General features: G+C 42.3%; 1 protein-coding gene across 6 annotated transcripts in view; it reads right to left on the bottom strand.

Annotated features, from left to right (window-relative positions):
* Positions 1–9577: 9577 nt before the first annotated feature.
* The window catches only part of SATB2 (SATB homeobox 2), a 289211-nt gene continuing 276728 nt past the window's right edge, over positions 9578–22060 (bottom strand). For all 6 annotated transcript variants that reach the window (XM_077885433.1, XM_077885436.1, XM_077885434.1 and 3 more), the window contains one exon: positions 9578–12740. In XM_077885433.1, the coding sequence (XP_077741559.1) occupies positions 12279–12740 (462 nt within the window). In that variant the 3' untranslated portion in view covers positions 9578–12278. The remainder of the gene's footprint in view (positions 12741–22060) is intronic.

Genomic DNA, 22060 nt, shown 5'->3' with positions numbered 1-22060 from the left:
TAATGCTACGCATCATCCTCTTGACATCCGAAGAGCAACACACTTTGATAAAAGCAGACATTCATGTAGTTAAAATCTTGAATAATCACATTTACTTTATTTGTTTTGGAGTAAAATAGAGACTGAGCCTGTTGACCACTAGCTTCAAGTGAACATTTTAGGGAGCAGGATAGTCATTTTCCCCCCAAATTAACCCTTTGAGATTGTCTTCCTTTGAATATCACACAAGACGTTCTTTTAAAAAATTTTTATTGCAGAATACTATATCTCCATACAGAAATGTATAGAGATTATTTGTGTAGTTATTTGTGTAATTTGAAAATTTGAAATAGTTACAAATGTAGAACTATATTTGTATAGTTCAAATAGTAACATTATTTGTAGTTTCCAAATAATCATAAATCTTGACATTCCCTTGTGGAGTAGTGTTAGAGGCTGGTTGCTTCTGTGGGATCATCCCAATCTCTTCCCTTATAATTTTCTAAATCTGGATAGAAATATTTTTTCTTATGTTTTAAATTCCCCTACAATCAGCACCTGGTAAATATGTTGTTAGAATCCTCGATAAGTTATTTAGAAACTAAAGAAATAGGTTGTATTAAAGGAAGGTATTAAGAAAATTGACCTCTGTTTCTCTAATAAAAGTAGGAGAGACGGGATCTTTCTCATCCAATCAATGCCATTAATTGGTTATTGGAGCAAATGAATGATTCTCTTTACCTGTTCTCCCCCAAGTTTCAGAGGAACTAATCTGTTCAATTAACCTTTGCCACCATGGATTTGAAGCAATTTGGAAGAAGGCTATTTTTCACTCGCCTGGGCTATTCTTGTGTCCCATGCACTTTAAGAGAAAACTCTATCCAAGACACTCCAACAAATCCAGAAGGAAAAATTCTGATTCCCCTGATGCTTGAGAAGTGAGAATCACAAGCAGGCCTTGGGCCTTTATTTCTGGAGGGAGACAGCTGGAGCAATCTCTCTCTGAGGGGCTAAGAGCATCTTGCTCTTTATTCGGCTTCTCTGATCAGGCCTTCAGTTGGGCATCAGTTTACCCATTGGTAAATGGAGTTGAATAATATATACTTACCACTCCATAGTAAATGAATATTGAAGATCTTTGGCTAAAGAGGGCTATGAATATGTAAAAGCACTGTGAATACAAATCAAGAATTCATGACTTAGTAAAAGCTCAATATGTTGATAAATCTTGAATTTTTGCAAATGCTGAGATGTTTCACTTTTATTCAGAATATATAATAGTTAGGGATTGAGGTTTAGCCAGAGAGGCTTTATGCAAAGGACACATATGTAACTACATACAGTAAAAAGCTGTACATCTGGCATGTTGGGGCAAATTGGAGGCACCAATCAGTCAAAAGTTCTGACTAACAATTTTTTGTTGCTTTCGGTAGCTCTCTTGTTTCTTGTCTTGGCCTCCCTACCAAAGCTTAGAGGCAGAAAAAACGATGGAGATTCTACTGAGGCAAAGCTCTGTTGTTGCCCAAAGTCCACGGAAGCGGAGACGCAGCTTGGCCTCACACCCTGGCGAAGCCCAGGACAGACTGGGAGAGCTCCCCGCGTTCACAGATCATAAGATCTTTAGGTGTCAGGAGCAAATGCTGACATAGGATGCGCACAAATGAATGGATCTGTGCGGGAGCGTGGGCAGAGGCACATTCCGCACCGCGGGGCTAATTAGAAAAAAGGGCTTCTTTCTCTGAACAGAAGCAGACCCCACACCGAAGCACACGATTTGCTGAGCTTCCACTGCCTCTTCACCTGGGCACCGCACACCTGTGCTGTGAACCACCCACACAATCACAAGGTGGTCCTGAATAGGAACTAGGGGCGTCCTTTGGCCTCTTCAGACGGATAGATTTATTGGGTTTAATTTGTTAAGTACTTGCTACTAAAAGCTCTGTACTAAGCTCGGTTTTCCGGGTAATTTCAGGTGTCACCTGTTTCCTAGTTCGAAGTACAGGGTTAATTCAGTCGCTGTGAGTAACATTAGAGTTGACTCTGAGCTTCCTAGTAGCTAGGGCGAAAAAGGCAACTCGAAAAGTTCAACTGTTCTCCTTATCAGCAAAAGAAAAGAAAAAAAGAAAAGAAAATAGCACACCTGTTCCATTGGAGAGACAATAATCTTTTTTTTTACTTCCAACTCTAAAAGAAATTGCTCAAGTGGAATTTCACTTGGGAGCCAGGGACAGACATTATAGGCAACAGCTGCATCATCAGTTTAACAGCAAAAGCAATGGTAAGGTCCCCAGAGCAGTGGCTTCTTATAACAAACCTTGATACCAGCAAAGCACACTTGAGTCCACTCTCGTAGGCTGAGCTCATTTTGGTTTCAGCGTGGATGTTCCAGTGTCCGACTTACTCAGGATCTGGGGAGGTAAACACCCAGGACACTCCTCAGACCAGCAGCTCTCAATTGCTGTCTGCAGTCAACTTCCGGGCTGTGACAGAGTTTTCACTGCTCCCCAGACAAAGCAGGAAAAGAAGACCAGGAAACATACATTTCATTGCAAATTGGTTAACTTTCTTCGAGCTTTATTCTAAGATTACGCCCTCCCAACTTTGGCAGGGATTAAAAGTCCTTTCTCTGATGTAATGGTGACGGAGCAGGTGCCATTTTATACTTATGTTTGTTGGATGTTCTATTTGCCAATGTAGAACTTGACAACTCTCTATTGGCCCCCAAGTCTTGCACAGTTGGATATTACTGGTCCAAGAAGTCCTAATGTCTGGCAGTGACACCATGGACCATCTTCCCCAAACAGCATTTTCCAAAATAGCAGATAGTTGAGAGACATACTTGATAATGAAGGTTTGGCAAAAGTGCTCCAGTTCTACGCTGGTACTGCGACTGCAGAGTTGTTCCCGCTGCAACAGGGCTCCTCACGGCCACTAGAACTGGGCCTCAAGACTACCTACAGGAAGCAACTTTGATTACATGTGAGTATTTTGACCCATAATTGGTCGAAACTCCTTTGTTGTCCGGTTTGAGTCTGGAGGCTTTCAGAGCAGTGTTATGCGTGAGCTGTCTTCGACGTAGAGAAAGTTCGCTTGTGTTTTGATGATCCTTCTGATGTTCCAGCCCCCAAACTTGATGCTTGCCCACCCTGGAATTAGTCATCAAATGTGTTCCCAGATAATCTAATGAGTTGGCCTGCAACTGGGAAATTGTAATATCCAATTGAATACAGAAAAATGAAGAAGAGTGATTGATGGATATGATTTTACCAACTCAGCCACATGGAGTAAAATATCAGGACTGAGTGTAACTTGAGGCCGCTCCTAGTTTCTACTAATAAAAACAAGCATCAGCACCTGGGAGGACACTGACTTTCCCACCCACAGGGGAGCTAGGTTGTTCCACCTTGGGTTTTGGTATTTCGAGGTTTACACATTACCTAGGCACTGACATCTTTCTGGAAGGCAAACACCATGACTTCCATGAACATTCCCACATTTAAAAAAATTGAACACTATGCCAAGCACCAACCTCGGTCATTAGGGCTAGAACGGGGCTGAGAGAAACCCATCATTTACAGGCGGGCTCTGTGCTTTAGATGGTTTAGCCATGATTCTCCTACACAAAAATACTGCATGGTAGCTATTATTTCATCTTTTTATTGATGTGAAAACTGAGATCCAGGTTAAATAATAGCCCAAAGTCATAGAAAGCTAAGAAGTGGAGTAGTCAGGATTCATATCAGATCTTTCTGATTTCAAACCAAACACCACGTTGTTTGAATAAGACACAGTATCCGTCCTTCCTCAAGGAACGCACAGCCTAGTGGTCCCATTCGGCGTGCTTTTCAGCCCTGAGTTCCTCTGACTCCGTCTGCTGTGTTTGGCGAATTTCCCACCTGGGAATCCAGGCTTCCCGAGGCAGAAGACAGCAATCCACGTGCCCACCCTTCCCTGCCCGTGACTTAGACCTCAATCCGCCACACGTGCTTGACACTTTGATTTGGGAGGAAGTGGAGCAACAAGAAGCTTGCCATGTGGATTCCATCCTGGTAAGGGCAGTGGTAGAGCCCCCGGACTTCAGAGGCACGAGAAGTGGAGCTTCCGCAGGTGGCATCGATGCTCAAGACAGGGACCAAGTTACAACATCTGGGCCCCATGGAGATGCGGCGTGGTGTCCGCCAGAGTAGTCTGAGACACGGACTCTAACCTCTAACTCTGATTTTCCAGACTTGCCCTGGAATTCTCTGAGCACTCTGATGTCTTCTAGCACATTCCTTCTCCTGCTTATGTGGCTCAGGTTAGTTCTGTTGTTGTCAACTAAAGGTCCTGACTTTGTCTCCCTCACAGTGACTTCCGTATGATAGTCCATAAATTTGGTCTGTTTGTTGATGAATAAGGAAATCTCAGAATAGAATAAATTAATAGAAAATAAGCCTTCGAGGCCCTTCGCCAGCCCGGTTCCTCTCTGCGTTCTGAACACGCATCAGTTTACCAAAGGCTTTTCCAAAACACACCGCCCAGAGCTGGGTAACAGGGGCGGCCTGATTGGTGTCAGGAGGGTGGGGTGACCGCTTGCTCCAGCCCAGCCCGCACGGCTACAGGTGTGAGCCTCCCGCCCACCTGCATCACATGTTAACACGAGGAACCGGGGAGCCCGGGGGCTCTCACTCCGGGGGGCTCCGGTCCTGAGGGGGTCACAGAAGGGCAGCTGCGAGCAAGGGTGCAACGGGCCTCCAGCCGGGAGCCCCCAGAAGGGGTTTCCGTGTGGGGAGGAGGGTGTGCCCGCAGCACAGGCTGAGGCTCAGCAGGTGCAGAATCACTTACCCACGCGTGGGCTGTGGCCGGCGGCCTCCCCGGTCCCGGGGCGCAGGTGCCCTGGGGCTGCGTTAAGGAGCTCGTCGGGGTGCACGTCCCCGAAGCCGCTCGAGCCCCCCCGCCCCGCCCTGAGCGCCCCGGGAGGCGCCGGCCTGCTCGGTCCTTGGGCGCGGACGCGGCTTCGGAGACCGCGACAGGTGCCGCGACAGGTGCCGCCGTCCGGGCAGTTCCTAGCACAGCGGCTTTGTGCCCCCCGCGTTTTCGTCAGAAACAGGAAAGAGAAGCGGATTCTACATTATGCTAGAAGCTCCGAAAAAAATTAAAGTAGCATAGGATAAAAGGGGTCCAAGAGCAGGGGTGTGGAATTTTCTTTTCTTTTTTTTTAGGATTTAAAAAAAAATTTATCTACACTTCACCTTTTTTAAATTTTATTTTATTTATTTATTCATGAGAGACACAGAGACACAGGCAGAGGGAGGAGCAGGCTCCGTGCAGGGAGCCCGACGCGGGACTCGATCCCGGGTCTCCAGGATCAGGCCTCGGGCCGAAGGCGGGGGCCAAACCACTGAACCACCCAGGGATCCCCTCTTTTTTTTTTTTTTTTTTTTTTTTTGAGATTTTATTTATCCATTCATGAGACAGAGGGGGTCGGAGGGGGGCAGAGACACGCACAGGGAGAGGCAGGCTCCTGGCGGGGAGCCCGGGTCACGCCCTGGGCCGAAGCAGGCGCCCCAGCAACTGTCGGGAAGCTGGGGTCCCTGGGGGGTGACCTGGGGGTGGCCTGGGGGGACCCCGCGGCGGTGCCGGGGAAGGAGCCCTGCGCGGGAAGCTGGGGTCCCTGGGGGGTGACCTGGAGGTGACCTGGGGGGACCCCGTGGCCGCGCGGGGGAAGGAGCCCTGAGTGCGGGGGGGGGGCCTGGCCGCGGGGGTAGGGGGGACCCCGCAGGAGGGGAGCCCAGAGCTGCAGGGCCGGGCTATGCCGGGAAGGGGCCCAAGGGGACCCAGGGGGACGCAGCAGAGAGTGCGCCCAGGCTTGGGCCCAGCAGGGGGGGCGGGGGCGGGCGCACCTGGACGGCGAGCCAGGGAGGCGGCGGGCCCAGGGCTGGCCCAGGGCTCCCCCCCCTCCCGCCCCCCAGGCCCGGAGGCTCTGCAGAGCGAAGAGGCTCAGCGGAGGGCGCACCTGGGCGCGGGGGGACCCTCCTCTGCGGCCCCAGGGCAGAGCCCCGCGGCGCGGCTCCTGAGCGGGGGTGGGGGGCTGCACCCCAGCTCCCTGACCCCCCAGGCCCCGGAGGCACGGAAGCAGGTGGCGGCTCCAAAACCTCAGGGGCGGAGGAGGTGGGGGGCTGCGGCTCGGGGGAGCTTAGCGCCGCCTTGGGCCCAGGGCGACCCGGGGTCCCGGGGTCGAGTCCCAGGTGAGGCTCCCCGCTTGGGGCCTGCTCCTCCCTCCGCCTGTGGCTCTGCCCCTCTCTCTCCCTCTGTGTCTCTCATGAATGAATAAATAAAATCTTAAAAAAAAAAAAAAAAATCAGACCTGATCCTACTTTAAAACTCCTCTGAATTATTTGAAGTCATTTACAACATTTTATCATCTCTCACTGCTCTTTCTCTCTTGGATGGAGGGAAGCGAGAAAGAAGCTGTTCTAGATGCTTCTTCCCATTTAACAAGAACAATTTCGAGATCTGTGAATCATGAGCTTCATTCTCCACAGAGGGAACGGGGCCTCTGAAGAATGACTTGAGCCTCAAAACTGCGGAGAAGAAAGAGGTCCTGGGCCAGTCCCCTGACACCCGCCCCCCCCCATCAGACTAAAATCATAAAGAATTCTCCCCTTCCCTCTTCCTCAAGCGGAGCCAGGGTGCCTGGGAATGCTCAGCCCAAGGCTGCCACTGGGCCTCCCAGAATTCCTTTGCTCTCTGCTGTTTTATGTTAAAATGGGATTATGCCCGTTAAGGGATAGTGAATAAATTATAGTTCTCTTTAATTAATCATTGCTCTGCACTATTTATTACAGTGTTAATGGAATATTTTTGTAATTATTTCTCCATATGTGAAGGTAACACTTTAAACCTTTTAAAATGTCACTGAAGGAGCTACTTCTAGATTCTTCTGGGACAGTTTTACTAGCAGAGCACAGTGTTTTTAAAAAATAGGCCTTTCTTTCAGAATAAAATTCCATCAGAGATGTCATATACTCAGACAAGTGTGTTAAGAGAAGTCACAAGATCATCTCATATAAAGTGTGCTGGCCAATGAATTGATGTTTAGTTCACACAGCCTTTCTAGGACATTCTAGAACATCTAAAAAAAAAAAAAAAAAGGGGGTGTGATACCAGGGTGAAAATGCGAGTCATGGAGGCACACAAGACCTCCGCTGCGTCCTAGCAACCCTGGATCAGCAGCGTCTGAAATCACCTGTCCCTCATTGCACGTGTCATTCCTCACTTCTGTCTCTGACTCAAGACGCCAGTCCTGGGGACCATCCCATCTAGAGAAACACTGTCACACCTCTCTCCAGAGGGCCTGTGTCGCCTCCCCCTGCCCACCCCTGTCCTCTGCGTGGACAAATGCAAAGAAAGACTCCACACCTTCCCGCCGAGCCACTACAGCAGCCACAATGAGGCACAAGTCCTGTGACAGTCCTGTGACGTGGGAGCTATGTGAGCATGGGAGGATAAGCACACTGGCACAGCAGATCAAGAAGGGCTTCCTGGAGGAAGTGATGCTTGGGGTGATCCTTAAATCTGGTCAGGGAAAGAACTCTGTGGGGTGAGGAGGAGGAGGTGCAAGGTATGGGGAGAAACAGCAGAGCAAGTGGGCCTCTCACTGATCTTCTTATCAATTATGTTCGACATCTACCCCGATACCCTCTGTGGCAGATAGCCAGTAGCCACATCCCTCCTTATCTCTGGAATTAATAGAACAGCTAGAAACACAAGTCTCCCTTGCATTCAGGGGCAGGGCAGGGCTTAAAGAAGTCTCCACGAAAGAAAGGGAGTATGCGGTTCTTTACTCCTCCTTCCATCTCTGATGTCTGAAAGGTGGGTGTGACGGTGAGAGCTCTAGCAATCTTTGTGGACCATGAGGAAATGAGGTACATGGGAACACCAATAAAAATAAGGCCGGGCTTACCTCAGCAATTTCTTTCTTGTAAGAAACAGGTAAAAAAAGGTAATCATAATTATTTTTCCCCCATTATATGCAGCCAATCTTAAGAGATCCACCTCTCGAGACCATTCCAGCTCACAGATAATCATCATTTCCTTCTCCAAACTCACAGCACTTGTTTGTACCACTCACTAAACACCCAAATCTCTGGAGACAACCATTGTATGACTATTACACTTTCCCTGGACTTACATTAAACCTCTCCAGCAAGTTACAAGCTCCTTGAGGGGAGAGCACCAAGTCATATAGTTTCCCTTCTCACCTCAGTTCCTAGCAAATTATCTGACATAGAGTGTGTGTTTAATAAATGTTTACGGTCTCATTGTGCCATGATGGACCTTTAGAAAAAAACATAGGGACTTCTAAATCTTTGCTTAAACCTTTACAGAAAAGGAATTAACAATGTACAGGAAAAAAATCTCTAAGGAAAATTTTTATTAAAAAGACAAACTCAACCCAAGAAGCAATGACTTAACCTATTTTGTCAAGAAACCTCTTACTCTTTCTTGAAAACAGAGACCTCCTTCTGGCAGGAGCCAATCCATCAGTGGGCAGAGCGTCTCTTGAGTTTGTCACCTATGATGAAGTTTAACCCCTAAAAACACAACCTCATGCACGTAGAAGTTACTTGTGCTAAAAATCAGATTATCTCACACATGCTTTCCTTCCAAGTCTTTAGCACAAGCACAGAATTCATTTACATTTGCATAAGTAACGTGCTTTGCTTTGTATTGAGCCTCTTCTATTTCTTTAAAAACCTTTAGAGTTCTGTGCTTTGGGCCTGTCTGCTTTTCTGCAAATATCCAGTATCCACAAGCTGTCCGTAAAACCTATCTACATGGTCTGTGAGCTGTTAACTATCACAGAGAAAAAAAAAGGCAAGTGAAACTAAGGAAGGAAAGAAAACTCACATCTGTGTGTCAACCAAATGTAACACACACACACACACACACACACACACACACGACAATTTACAATATCAAAAGAAAATAGAATCACTTTTTAATTGACTTTCTCTTTGCCAGTTCTGAAGCTAAGCACTTGCTCCTTCCTTATTAACTTTAGTCTTTTGAGCAATTTTTTCCATTGTAAGCACTTTCTAAAAAATCATTTTCACACATTTCTCAGATACATCAATCCTTCCGGCATTCCTCTACGCACACATTATGGTACCCCAGCTCTAAATATAAAAGACTTTTATTATGTCCATTAACCATGGACATATGTGCTCCAAAAGTTTCCTGACACGCAGTCATTTGTGGGTTTTTAATTATAAACAGAAAATATTCACTAGAAAAATAAAGAAGCAAGCCCATAAATATATCTTTATACATTTGAGTTTTGTTTGTATACGACAAAACGTTTGGCTCAATGGCTCTCCCCGTTGCCAGCTCCAGAATGTGAGCATGCATGCGTTTATAAACACAGAGATGTACATACATTCACATGTACCATTAACTCCATGCATCGTGCAGGATTCAAACATCTGTAATTGCGGGTGCCGCCGCCTAATTTCTCAAAGAAGGGGAGCAGATTTTTCTGACACCAGGTCTCACTCCACATGAAAAATTAAAACGGAAAGAAGGCAATGCCCAGTAAAATACTTGACAAACGAAGTCATATTTATTGAATGCGTTTTATTTTAACAACCAAAAAATTCTAACAGCCTAACAATGCACATAAGTTAAAAATTAATTATCACTTAGTGATAACAAAGATAGTTGATTTACATGGAAAAAAGAACATTTACAATATGTTAATCCTTATTCACATTGTTGATACCGCAATAAAACACAATTTGTTTTTTCATTTCACAAAAAAAAAAAAAAAGGCGGGAAATTGTGCTTTGTCAAGAGGCACTACAAGAGAAAGTTTCTTCTTCCAAATAGATATTATATGACAGATATTGAATAAATAGACATATATGCATTGTAATTCGCAAAGATCTGGCAAGACCACAGGCTAAAATGCCCACAGATTCACTTAGAATCACTGCAAACTTGGCAGTGAAATTAAAAAATAAAAGGCAAGACTTAGCATTGAAAAATACCTAATAAATTTTTGGTTGAAGTGTAAAAGATACCAAATGCGGATGCCATCGATAGATGAACCACCTTGTAAGAGCTTGGCAAAATCAGTTTCCATTACATGTACAGAGTGACCTTCAGCAACAGTGTAAGAAGACAATTTGGAAAGAGTAACTCGGAGATCAGGAAGCAGCAAGCGTGGACTTTCGGATTAAAGCTGCAGCATACTACAGAAGCAGAAGGACGGGCTCAGGGCCTAACTGCAAACCACCATCCTTTTGCAAAGGTATGTGACGCTCGTGTCAAGAGAATTTTTTCAACATCGTTATTTGAAAAAGTACAGGAAAATGTCCCTTTAAAAACTCCAGAGGTTACTGAGCAGCTAGATTAGCTTGTATTGCAACATGTCTTCTCCCTGTATATTGTAAGTTCTGAGTTAATATCTACACATAGAGGTTTTTTTTTTAACTCCTACCTTTTATACCTTTCAAATATATAAATAGTATTAACAGTTATATTACAATGTTTGTGTAGTAAACAGAAAATAACTTTCAAAGTGATATTGCATGAGGTCTTTGACAAGGTTGCATGAGAGCACAACTCCAAAAAAATCCAACCGTGTGGGACTGTTTGATGGCCATGCCGAGGCATGGATTAGGTCCTGAAGGTGAGGTCACCTCTTGCAATTACTGTAAGTAAGAAGTGGGAAGTAATGCTACTGGTGCTTCGGATAGGAAGCTACAGGAGGTTTGGAGAGCTATAGTAGATTGCAGCTTTAATGCTCACTCCACTAAACAGCCAGTCGGCATTAGTCCTGCTTTACGTAAGGTAATTGCTCTGTAGGTAACTGAGAAGATGTTTCCATTTATGACGAGTAGGTGATTCCACTGAAATCGCTTCGCTTACTCTATTGCCTGGAGCTGCGCAATGATTCAAAATCAGGTTCTTGTTCAGGCTGCCATACCAGGGAAGGGATGAGGCATGGGAGGGCAGGGACCACAGACATTTGGTTAGGTGGATGGAATGTGTACGAAGAAGAGGAAGCCCCAAGTGAAACAGAAATAAGAAACATCTTTAGGGAGACGGAAGGATGGAGATTTATTCGACAGGGAACCCCTTTAACTGGGCAGCAACTTCTTTTCTAAACTTAACATTACATTGAACTATTTTCTATTAAAAAAAAAAAAGAAGAGAAAGAAAGAAAAAAGAGAAAACAGCAACAACAAACAACTTTTAAATGAGCAGGCTTATTAATTGTAAGGTTTGAAGCCACGAACAGTAAGTAAGTTTCACAATAAAATGTGGCTCATACTATGAATTCCGTACGTCCAACGTCAAAATGTCATTTTATCAAGACTGCACTTAAAGGACAAGTTTTCTCTGTACTGAATTACAGTTTTATTCATTTGGAATTCCACAGAAATGCATCTGTTCACTACAGGAATGACAAGTTGAATAACGGAACATATCGAGTCATTTTTAAGTGTGCATTGTGTCTTAAGAGCAATTTGACTTGTATCATTTTAAGGTGCCCTGATTTTTTTTTCCACTTTACTTTCTTCTTTCTTTTTGGCAGTGTTGATTTATTTTGTTAAATACATACCTCAAAAATTACCCATCAAGCTGCCAGATAGGAAGCCATAGAATTAAAAAAAAAAAAAAAATCAGGGACAAACACAGAAAATAAATAGGAATTCAAAAATAGTCACCCCACCCTGAGAGCAGGCCGCAGTTTATCAAAAAGCCAAAGCGACTCACTGTGAAGTGGTTTTTTTTTTTTTTAATACATAAACAAGTCTCTTCTTTAAGAACTCATTTCACAGTCTATTCTTTCGGATTGTAAAGTTCTCTGTCCCATGCAATTTAATATATATATGTAAATATATAGATATATACATATACATATACACACACACTTGTAGCTTCCTTCATTTATTTCGCAGATCTTTTCATCCTGGAACTTGCCTGATGTCTCTTCCGTAAGTGCAAGGATAATGAAGGCAGAGTCTCCTGTGATTATAATTACTATGATCCAGTCAATTGTAAAAGTGTAACACTTTTAGTGTCTTTGCCAAGGCGATGTCTGATTCGGAAATACTGAACTTATTCAGTCTATAGGTGTATCCTGTGCAACAAAGAAATGTCAAAAAAGGTAAGAAAAACAAAACAGACCAAAAAAAAAAAAAGACCAAAATAAAATAAAATAAAGTAAAAAAAAAAAAAAGTTTTTAAAGAAATTAAAACAGAAAATCCTTGGACCGATGTATTGCTTTGCCTGGTAGGAGTTCACATTATCTCTGGTCAATCTCAGCAGGCGTGGCCTTGCTTTTTTCCGCATTTTCCTCCTCGGCCTCCACTTTGTACATCTCCTCAGAGCCTTCCTCGCTGTCGTTCTCCTCGGACTCCGTCAGCAGCTCCTCGTCCTTATACTCGGCCACGTCCACCGCGGAGCCCAGGTGTTCCTTGAGCTTCCCATGATGCTTCACATGATACCGCTGGTTCTGGAAGAACTTGATGATGGTGTGTTTGGGGAGATCCAGCTGAGCAGAAAGCGTGTGGATAGCTTCCTGATCGGGATACAGGCCCACATCATGAATAAAGCTTTGGAGGATCCCCAGGGCTTCCAGGGAGATCTTTGTGCGAGACCGGGGCTTTTTGGCACAACTGTCTTCAGTTGGAGGAGGTGGGGGAGGAGCTTCTTCTCTGGGAGGGGAACTCTCCTTGGCTGGCTGAGACTGCTGTCTATGAAGGACCTGATAATTAAAATAAAGAAAAAAAAAATTAACATTTGACTCAGGATTTCACCTTTCAAAAGCCATCATTCCTCTGAAATGTTGTTGTCTATCTATCTACCTTTGGAGTACCGCTGTAACCATTTGTAAAGCTGGGTCTTTCTGCAAACTGAAAAGAATTTCTGGAGATTTAGAATCTCATATAGAACAAGGGGGTGATAATAGTAAAGTCTGCTAACATTTATATTCTGAGGCACAAAGAAGTAAAGTCCTTTGTTGCCCAAGGTCATTTGCACTCAAACAATCTGGCTCCAGAGCCTTCCCTGCTGTCAACCAGCATGAGATGCCACCTCTCTAAAGCCGAATGGCAAAGAAATTGGACTCAGTGAGAAGAAACCGCAGGTTCTACAGTCAGACCTCATGGGTTCAAGTTCAGACTCTTCTATTTAGTTGGGTGACCCTGTACAAGTCAGTAACAGCTTTTAGCCTCCATTTCATTATCTATAAAAGAAGGATCAGACACTGACTTCCTACAGATGTTGTAAGAATTAAGCAACATAATGTATGTAAAGAATCGTGCTTACCTTACATCAGAGGTTGACAAACTTTTTCAGTAAAGAGCCAGATAGTAAATATTGTAGGCTCTGCAGGGCCACACAGTCTCTGTCGCAATGACTCAACTCTACCTTTGTAGTGTGAAAGCAGCCTTAAGTACTATGTAAGCAAACGAGTGTGGCTGTGTACTAAGAACTCTTTATTTACAGGTGGCAGATCGGATTTGGTCATGGGTCGTAGTCTGTCCCTCTCAAGCTAAGGGCAAACATTCGATACATGATAGTAATTATTATCATCAGCCTCATAATTACCCTTAAGAGTGTAATAGAGTTAGTATTTCAGCCAGAAATAGTTGGTATTTCGGCCAGAAAAATCAATACTTCATAGAATTAGGAAGAACTTTTATTTTCTTTCAGCCCTGATAATGATCCTTAAGTAATGGTTTTAAAAAATACAAAAACTTCCAAACTAATTGAAAGATATAACATCCTTCTTAAATGAGGAATTTTAAATGACTAATCTACAGTCACATAAATGGACCTCAATATCACTATAAACTATTAATACTCTGTTTTGCACACACTCCCTAATTTGTTTTTTAATCCTTAATTAAGATTTTCTAGTTGTTGTAATTAATTTACAATTTCTCCTTTATCTCTACATATTCCCCACTCGTTAAAAAATGAAAACAAAACAAAATAAACGTCTAGTGTTTAAATTTCTAGACCCAAGATGGAGCTGCCCTTAGCTGTGGTGCTACATCAGCAGACTGAACTTCCACGGTGCATCCAGTCTGCCAGTCCCGAAATGCCAAGCCAACTCTGGGCTCTACACTTATTTTCTGGTTCTTTGATCTTTCTAAATACAGTCAGATCTGCAACCCCAGACAATCATGCCCTGTTTGTGTTGCCATGTCTTACGATGTATAAAATTTGATCTTGCCCAAAATCCCACAGAGAGGGTGCTCCACTGTTTGTGAAGTACCACAGTCCCCCAACTCCTGGATTGTTTTCCCTGAATAAAGGAAAACTTGTTACTATATTGTTTGGGTTGTGTCATTCGACACTAGTTAGGCAAACTTACTCTTGATCATCATAACTGCTTCTTCAATATCATCTCTCTGGATGAAATAATTTCCCATTTTAACATTTATTTATGAACCTCTTCAATGTGACCCAAAAAAGCAAGCTATACAGAGGACACTGCCATAGAAACTTGCTCCTCCCTGCTCCCATCATAGGCCTGTGTGACAGGGACTTCACGGCAAGGGGGGAGGATCGCTGGATCCTGCAGAGGAGCCTCTGCCACTACTCACACCTTACAAAAAGCAGCAGCAATATTACGACAATTAAAAGGCTGCTGTGATGGTCCACAGTAAAAAGCGTTATGTCAGCTCCAAAGACAAAGACCACATTTCCTATACTCAGATCAGTGCCTGACTTTCTGGATCCTCCCAAAGCTTTTAAGAATAGTGAGTTCACATATTAAAAAACATACATTTCTCTTTTACCATTCCCTCCTATTTCATGCAGTCTCTTTCACGTTAGAGCAACAAATTAAACATTTTCCAGAGTTCAGGGGGAAATCAATGCAATCAGTGCAGAAGAAAATAGGTCTAGTTACCTTAAAGAATCCGTGGTACCACCATCCTCACTACCATTACTACCATTACCACACACTATCCATATGACCCATTTTCTTTTCTTGGCTATGAAATATCAACATCAAAGCAAGCATTTAAGAAAAAAAAAATCCACCATCTAGAGTCCACTCCCAGGGACCATCTGATGAAAAAACAATTTCTTACCAATGTGAAAATGTCAGTCTTTTAGATGGAATTTACTAAATATTAGCGCACATGCAATTGTTACCTGAGCAAGGTAACAAGCTGAAGAGGATGAAACTTTTCAAAATAATAATTGGCAATCACATCACAATCAAAATAATAATCAAAAGATAATCAAATGCAAATAAGAATATCCATCATAATAAGCTGACGGCTGGTGGCAGAAAGAAATCTAAAATGCAGGACCATAAAACGGTGGCACTAAAGGTCCATATAATGTTGACCAATTAAAATGAATGTTCTTGGCATTTTCTTTACTACTTTCAACTAAGAGTAAATTCATGTGGTCTGCTGTGGTAAGCTGGCATCAGCAAAAAATTGAGAGCTCTGTTACTTCAACATCCTAATTATAGCCGGAAGGGAACGTAGATCTGCGCTGCGGGCCCGTTCAGGGCGCTTTGACGGCAGAAGAGATTTGCTCTGAGGTCGTCGTCTGGGCAGCCTGACCATTGTAATAAATGAGCAACTGTGGCAACAGGTGAGAATTTTGCTCTTTGGTGAGAAAGAGAGGGACAGAGTGAGACACTGACATTATATGTGAAATATGTACGAAAAGAATACACACTCAAGCACGAGTACCTCCTATTAGAGCAATTGCGTTAATTGGAAAACAAAAGAGAATTAAAATGCCCCATTTTCTAAATTATGCTTGCCTTCTGTAGTAAAAGTCAGCATAATGGTTCCATTTAGTTAAATAATTAGATTGGTTCTTTAGGGGTTTTCCATTTTGCACTGGTTAGATTTAAAGAGATTTTCCAAAACTATACTTTGAAGTTACTATAATCTTTCTGCATGATAGGGTTTGTTCTTCTCCTAGGTCCAACCAGATGGCTGACTTGGCCCCTCTTGCGCAGACTCTGGCGGTGCTGACACATGCCAACAGGGAAGCCCCCCCCCCCCCCCCCCCGGTCACCCGGCAGGGGCAGGGCGAGGACAGGGGCAGGGCGAGGACAGGAAGAGCTGCCGCTTGCTGGACGCTGGGCCAGGCAGCGCTGACAGCTCCACACACATGAGCCTACTTGGTCCTCATGGTTGCTCAGGAAGGTACTATTTGGATCAAGAATAGCCTGGAAATAGGCACTGGCTCGGGAAAGCCCTTTACATTGGAGATTATTAAACAGGGAGCTGGGGCAGCCCCGGCGGCTCAGCGGTTTAGCGCCGCCTTCAGCCCAGGCCTGATCCTGGAGACCCGGGATCGAGTCCCACGTCGGGCTCCCTGCATGGGGCCTGCTTCTCCCTCTGCCTGTGTCTCTGCTTCTCTGTCTCTAATAAATCAATGAAATCTTTAAAAAAATAAATACATAAACAAATAGGGAGCTGTTTCGGTGGGAGAAAGTAGGTTTTCCAAGGGACAACGGTAATGTTACTGCCCATCACTGGAGAAGAGATGTTTCTCAGAGAAGTAACAGCAAATGAAATATCCTACAAAGAGAAATGTTTATTTCTGGTCAGACAGTGCTCTATATGGTGAGTTGGGTGGCGTGACAATATCTCCAGGAAGAAGGTTAGGTGACATTTTGAGCATCTCGGAGCAGGTAAGGAGAGCGCAGTCAAAACAGAGAATGACCGAATGAGCAGCTCTAAAGTCAACGGCCTTCCAAGGTACCAAAGGGCCTGCCTGAGGTTTCTCAGCCACACAGCCACATTGGCTGCGATTCCCTTTCAACCACAATATGCCAAAGACCTGAGACAAAAAGACTCCCCAAGTTCTGTCCAAGGATCTGCGTTCTCCCCCAAATGTTCTAATTACTCCAGGCAGAAAGTTGTTTATTGTCTCTAGACAATTTTTTAGAAAGAAAAAACGAAACCACAACATAGATTTCCTCACAACCAATTGTGCATTGGCTTAGTATCATGATAATTAAGGAATTCTTAATGTCTCGCAGTGCTCCCTACCAGCTGAACAAAAGTAGAGCCTAAGATGCTTACGGGTGGTCTTTTGGAGACAGGGCAGGGCGATGAATACAACCTGGTCTTAAGATCTTCCCATCTAGATGGCAGAAACTTTTCTTCATTTTCTTACATCTTAAGTAAATAATGTCAATTCTTCTAGGCTCGTCTTCATAGGATAGGGTTCTGAATTCCCATTTAACTGAACTTTAGTTTTCCTGTTTGAATTTCTCAGAAATGCTCAAAATTCCTTGTTGGTTAAGTAGATGAATCAAGTCTGGCTCCTGTTCCAACCAAGTACCCTTAGTAACTTAAGTGTGAGGCTAGGCCATTGATTCCTGTTGGACGGACCTTTAAGTCATTCCTGTTCCGCCGCTTATTTGACAATCCAGGCATCTATTTTCTGGCTAATGTTTTCTGTTTGTTTTTTTCTTTAACTACAAAATTTACAATTACTTCAACCAAGAACAGAGAATGCCCTGCCAACTGAATCAAGATATATGTTCTTTTCTAACGAGTTCTTCACACAACCAGATTATTGTCTTCTGGGGTTTTTCTTTAAGTTAAGGTGAATGGAGCACTTTCCTAGATAATTACATTACATTAAAAAAAAAAAAAAAAAAAACCCTGCCCAAGTCGACAAACTTTCCAGCCTCAACCTTTTTTCCTCTTTTTGAAAATAGGCCCAAGTTGACCTTTTCTATTCATAATGCCCACCATCTCTCTTCACGTGATTTTCCCAAATAACAGGATATATTGTTCTGTAAAGATCACCATCCATCCCTTTACTTCTGACCCTTGCAAACTGAAGCCTGATCATTCATCCTACTAGCTCTAGATTTAGATTTTTTCTTCCATCACAACTAAATTTAGTCAACAATTCATCTCTAATAATTTCTACAAAGAGTTTTATAGCTTCTCTTGTCAATTTTTCACCATGACAACTAGTGTTCATAGCACTGAAATGTCTCAGTAGCTTCAATGATAATAGTGGTGGTGGTACTAGTAGTAGTAGAAGTAGTAACAGATGGTAGCATTCATGTAAAGTTTATGTGCTAAACACTGGTTTAAATGCTAAAAAATGTTAATTTTACTTAATTTTATTTATTGTCACAGTAATCCTGCAGGTAGATATTTTTGCCCCCATTTTAGGACGAGAAAACTGGAGTTCAAGGAGAGTAGAGGTAATTTAGAACTGGTATTCTAAACACATATCTGCCTAATTTTAAATCCCATGCCCTTAAACATTATGTTCTCCTGCTTTCTATGAGCAAGATTACATAAGGAGAATGAACCAAGTCTCTAGTCTTTGAGATGACAGACCATAAATAAAATATCAGGTAGTAACAAATATTATAAGCAAAAAAAATTGAGAAATGCAAAAGGAGAACTGGGGTTTAGATGCAGTCACTCAAGGAAGACTCCTGAAGGAGGCAGCACTTGAGCAGAGGTCTGAAGGAAGTGAGGAACAAGCCATGAAGAAGAGCATTCCAGGCAAAGGAAACAGCAAGCAAAAACATAGTAGGGAGGAATATATTTGGTATATTTCAAGAACATCAAGGAAGGCAGCATGTTAGAGCTGCACCACCCAGGACAGCAGCTACTAGCTACATGTGGCTATTTAAAGGGGTTTTTCTAATTTTTTTTTTAAAGATTTTATTTATTTATTTATTTAAGAGAGAGAGAGAGAGAGGGAGCATGAGCTGGGGGAAAGGCAGATAGAGAGGGAGAAGCAGACTCCCGCTAAGCAGGGAGTCTGATGAGAGGCTCAATCCCAAGACCCCGGGATCATCACTTGAGGCAAATGCAGACGCTTAGCTGGCTGAGCCACCCAGGTGCTCCTATTTACATTTTGTTAGATTAATTAAAACTAGAAACAAAACTTAGTTTCCTCAGTTATATTAGCCACATTTCACATGCTTGATTATCACATTGTGCAATACCATACGGGGCAGCGCACTTCCACCATCACAGAAAGTAGTGTTGAACAGCTCTATGCTCAAGAGAAATGACAACTGTGAGGTCGCCAAAGCCAGAGTATGTTGGGCCCTGGCATTCGAGTATCAATGTGATGAAAAGCCCTCACAGTGGGTCCGCACTCATAATCTGATTTAGCCAGAAATATAGGAGGGCTTGAAACTGCCACTATTAGTAGAGAAAAGAGAGATGTTCATATAGTCACATACTCAATAAGAAAAACTCAGTTCCTAGTACATCACTGGACTTTAAACAGAGTATCCAAATGGCAACACTATCATAACAACAACCAGAAGAATGCACTGGTATTTCTATCCTCAAGAGAACAGTTAATTTACATTTAACTGATGGCTGCCTTCTTTATCAGAGGTGCTTTTATCATGTCTGGAAGGAATTATGTTGAAGACAACCACAGCTTAAGAGAATAAATAAATAAATAAATGAATAAAGTGTTGGTTTATCAAATACTTATGGGGTGTCTATCATAATTGAACCTATTAATTTACAAAACTTTCTAATATGTAGTCCTATCTCTAACAATTAAATGTTGATGAATAAGTTATGGATAGGATATAAACAAATAGAAAGTTAAAAGTCTAATAATAAATTCCTTATTGCTGAAATCTCTTTGGGCTGAAATACGATATACACATATATAAATGGACATAAAGATAGTGATGAAGAAATAGAAGTTGTAAATATATTCAAAAGAGACATCAACTTCAAAATAAAACCCCAAACTTCCTTGCCCAGTGACAAAGCACAACCATGATACCGGCACATGTTGTTTCTCTGCCTTCAAAACTGAAAATTTTGAAAACACAAGGACAAAATGGTACCATGACAAAAGTAGACTAAGAGAGATAAAGCAGCTCTTCTTAAACCTCTCAGTGTTCAAATAGATTTTGAAGGCCTCAATGAAAACCAGCTGGGAGCCATGTGTAAAATATAATGGTTTTTGCCTGCAGGGAAGGAAGTGAGATCTTGAATGATTAAGTTCAGGAAAGTATATAATTCACTGTATCATTATGGGGTGAACTGGATTACTTATAATAAGCCAAGACTTTGTGGTCTTTCTTACATAGACAAAATGAGAAATTATTAGAAAGGTGACTGTAGAGGGTGGCTGATTCAGTGTGGGAATAGGTTAAAACAAGTTTCCCAGGTGGGTGCATGCGCATCTCTGTGACAAGCCTTACCCTGAGGGCGGAGCTTCATCCAGAACTTCAGGTCCTAAATGGTAATGCTCATCAGTAGGAGATGAGAACATGGACAAGATGACTTTTGTCTATATTTATTTTGTGTTAATACCAGAATTATTTTTATTTGTTTAATTTACCTCACCTATAACAACAGAATGTAAAATAGTTGATCCCCAAAAGGAAAGCATTCTTCCACTAAAAGTCCTGAGAAAATATATTTAACAGGCAATGAGAACAATTGTTTCGAACAGTTGGAAAGCCCCTGTGCATAACTTGATTAGAATTTGTTAAATAAATAAATAAATGAGTGAATGGTGCTGTTTTAAAATATACGTAAAGTATCATGTAACTGAGATATTTGTCTTAAGTTTCAACAATCTAGCTCTACCCCCCTAATATTCCCTTTTCCCCAAAATCAGCACTTAAGACAATTAATTTTGGCTCAAAATTCACTGGGAAGAACTTAGTATTAATGATTGCTAACTAATATAAATATTAATGTAACCATTATATATCTATCATACATATATATATCAACCATTATTGGACTGTGAGCTACATATTGGCACACCATATGTCTGGCGCACAGTAAGTGGTCAGTATGTCTTTGTTCTCCTGTACTGGATTAATTCCATATTCTTTCTTCTTTATTTTCAGACCAGTTATTATTCTTGTTTTGCATAACTTTTTTCTTATTATTATTCCATTTTAGCAAAACTATGTTTAAGAAGTAAATAAACTGCCACTCATTATAAGAATTCCTATCTAGTGGGTATCTGAAAGCAAATATGACACATATTTTAATTATTTCTTATTTAAAAAAAAAAACTGCAGGGCATTGTATGACCTGTATACTGGCATGGTATATAAACTGTGAAGAGGAGTTTTGGGGTCACAGAGTTTTGGCTTTGAATCCAGTCCTTACCCTGAAAAGCACATGGGCTTGCTAGCCTCGCAATTCTGAGCAAGTCACTTTCTCTGAGCCACGGTGCTTGTTAATCTATAAAATCTTCCTTCTAGTGTTAGGGGGATTCGTTGAGATAATGCAAGCTAAGTACTTAGAGTTCTTGGCATAAGCAAGACTTCCGTAAGTAATAACTACTATGAAAAAATGAGAGGAGGACTTAAACAGTAGTATAATGCCTCGTATATTTTTCTATCGATTATGCTTATTATAAAAATTAGCAACAAATTCAGAGATCTGTTTGTCCTTTTCACTCCAAAGATCTACAGATCTACAAATGGGCATGTCCACCAGGAGTTTCCCTATCTCTTTCACTCATATACTACACACATCTTTGTTTTTTTAACATGGCAACTCACGCATGGAAGTTGCCTTTTAAAGCATCTGTCACATGGAATTATATCTCATAGCCATAGACCCGTTCAAGGTGACACCTTCTATTTGCACAGCCTGGGGATTCTTTTAGGAACACATACTTCATCAGTTCTCAAAATGTGGTCCAGGGACCCCTGGGGAAATCCTGATTCCCTGTCAAGAAGCCTAGAATATCAAAACTATCTCTGTGGCAAAACTAAGACATTTGCCTTTTTGGCCATGCTGAAATTTATACCAGTGGTACAAAAGCAATGGTGGGAAAACTGCTGGCCTGTGAAAATAAATTAAGTCAATGGCACCAAACTGCGCTGGTAGATGTATTCTTCACTACCACGTGCACACCATAAAAATTCCATTTTCATTTAAGAATGTCCTTGATGATGCAGTAATATATTGTTAATTATAATAAACTCAACCCTTGAGTATACCCTCTTTTTAAAAGTCTGTGAGGAAATGGGAAGTACACAGAAAGGACTTGTATAGAATACTGTAGGATGGCTGTCATGAGAAAGACTGCTTGTGTGAGATTTGT

The sequence above is a fragment of the Canis aureus genome, chromosome 36, assembly GCF_053574225.1.
Source record: "Canis aureus isolate CA01 chromosome 36, VMU_Caureus_v.1.0, whole genome shotgun sequence".
In the NCBI taxonomy this organism is placed as follows: domain Eukaryota; kingdom Metazoa; phylum Chordata; class Mammalia; order Carnivora; family Canidae; genus Canis; species Canis aureus.
This window is presented reverse-complemented; position numbering and strand designations above follow the sequence as displayed.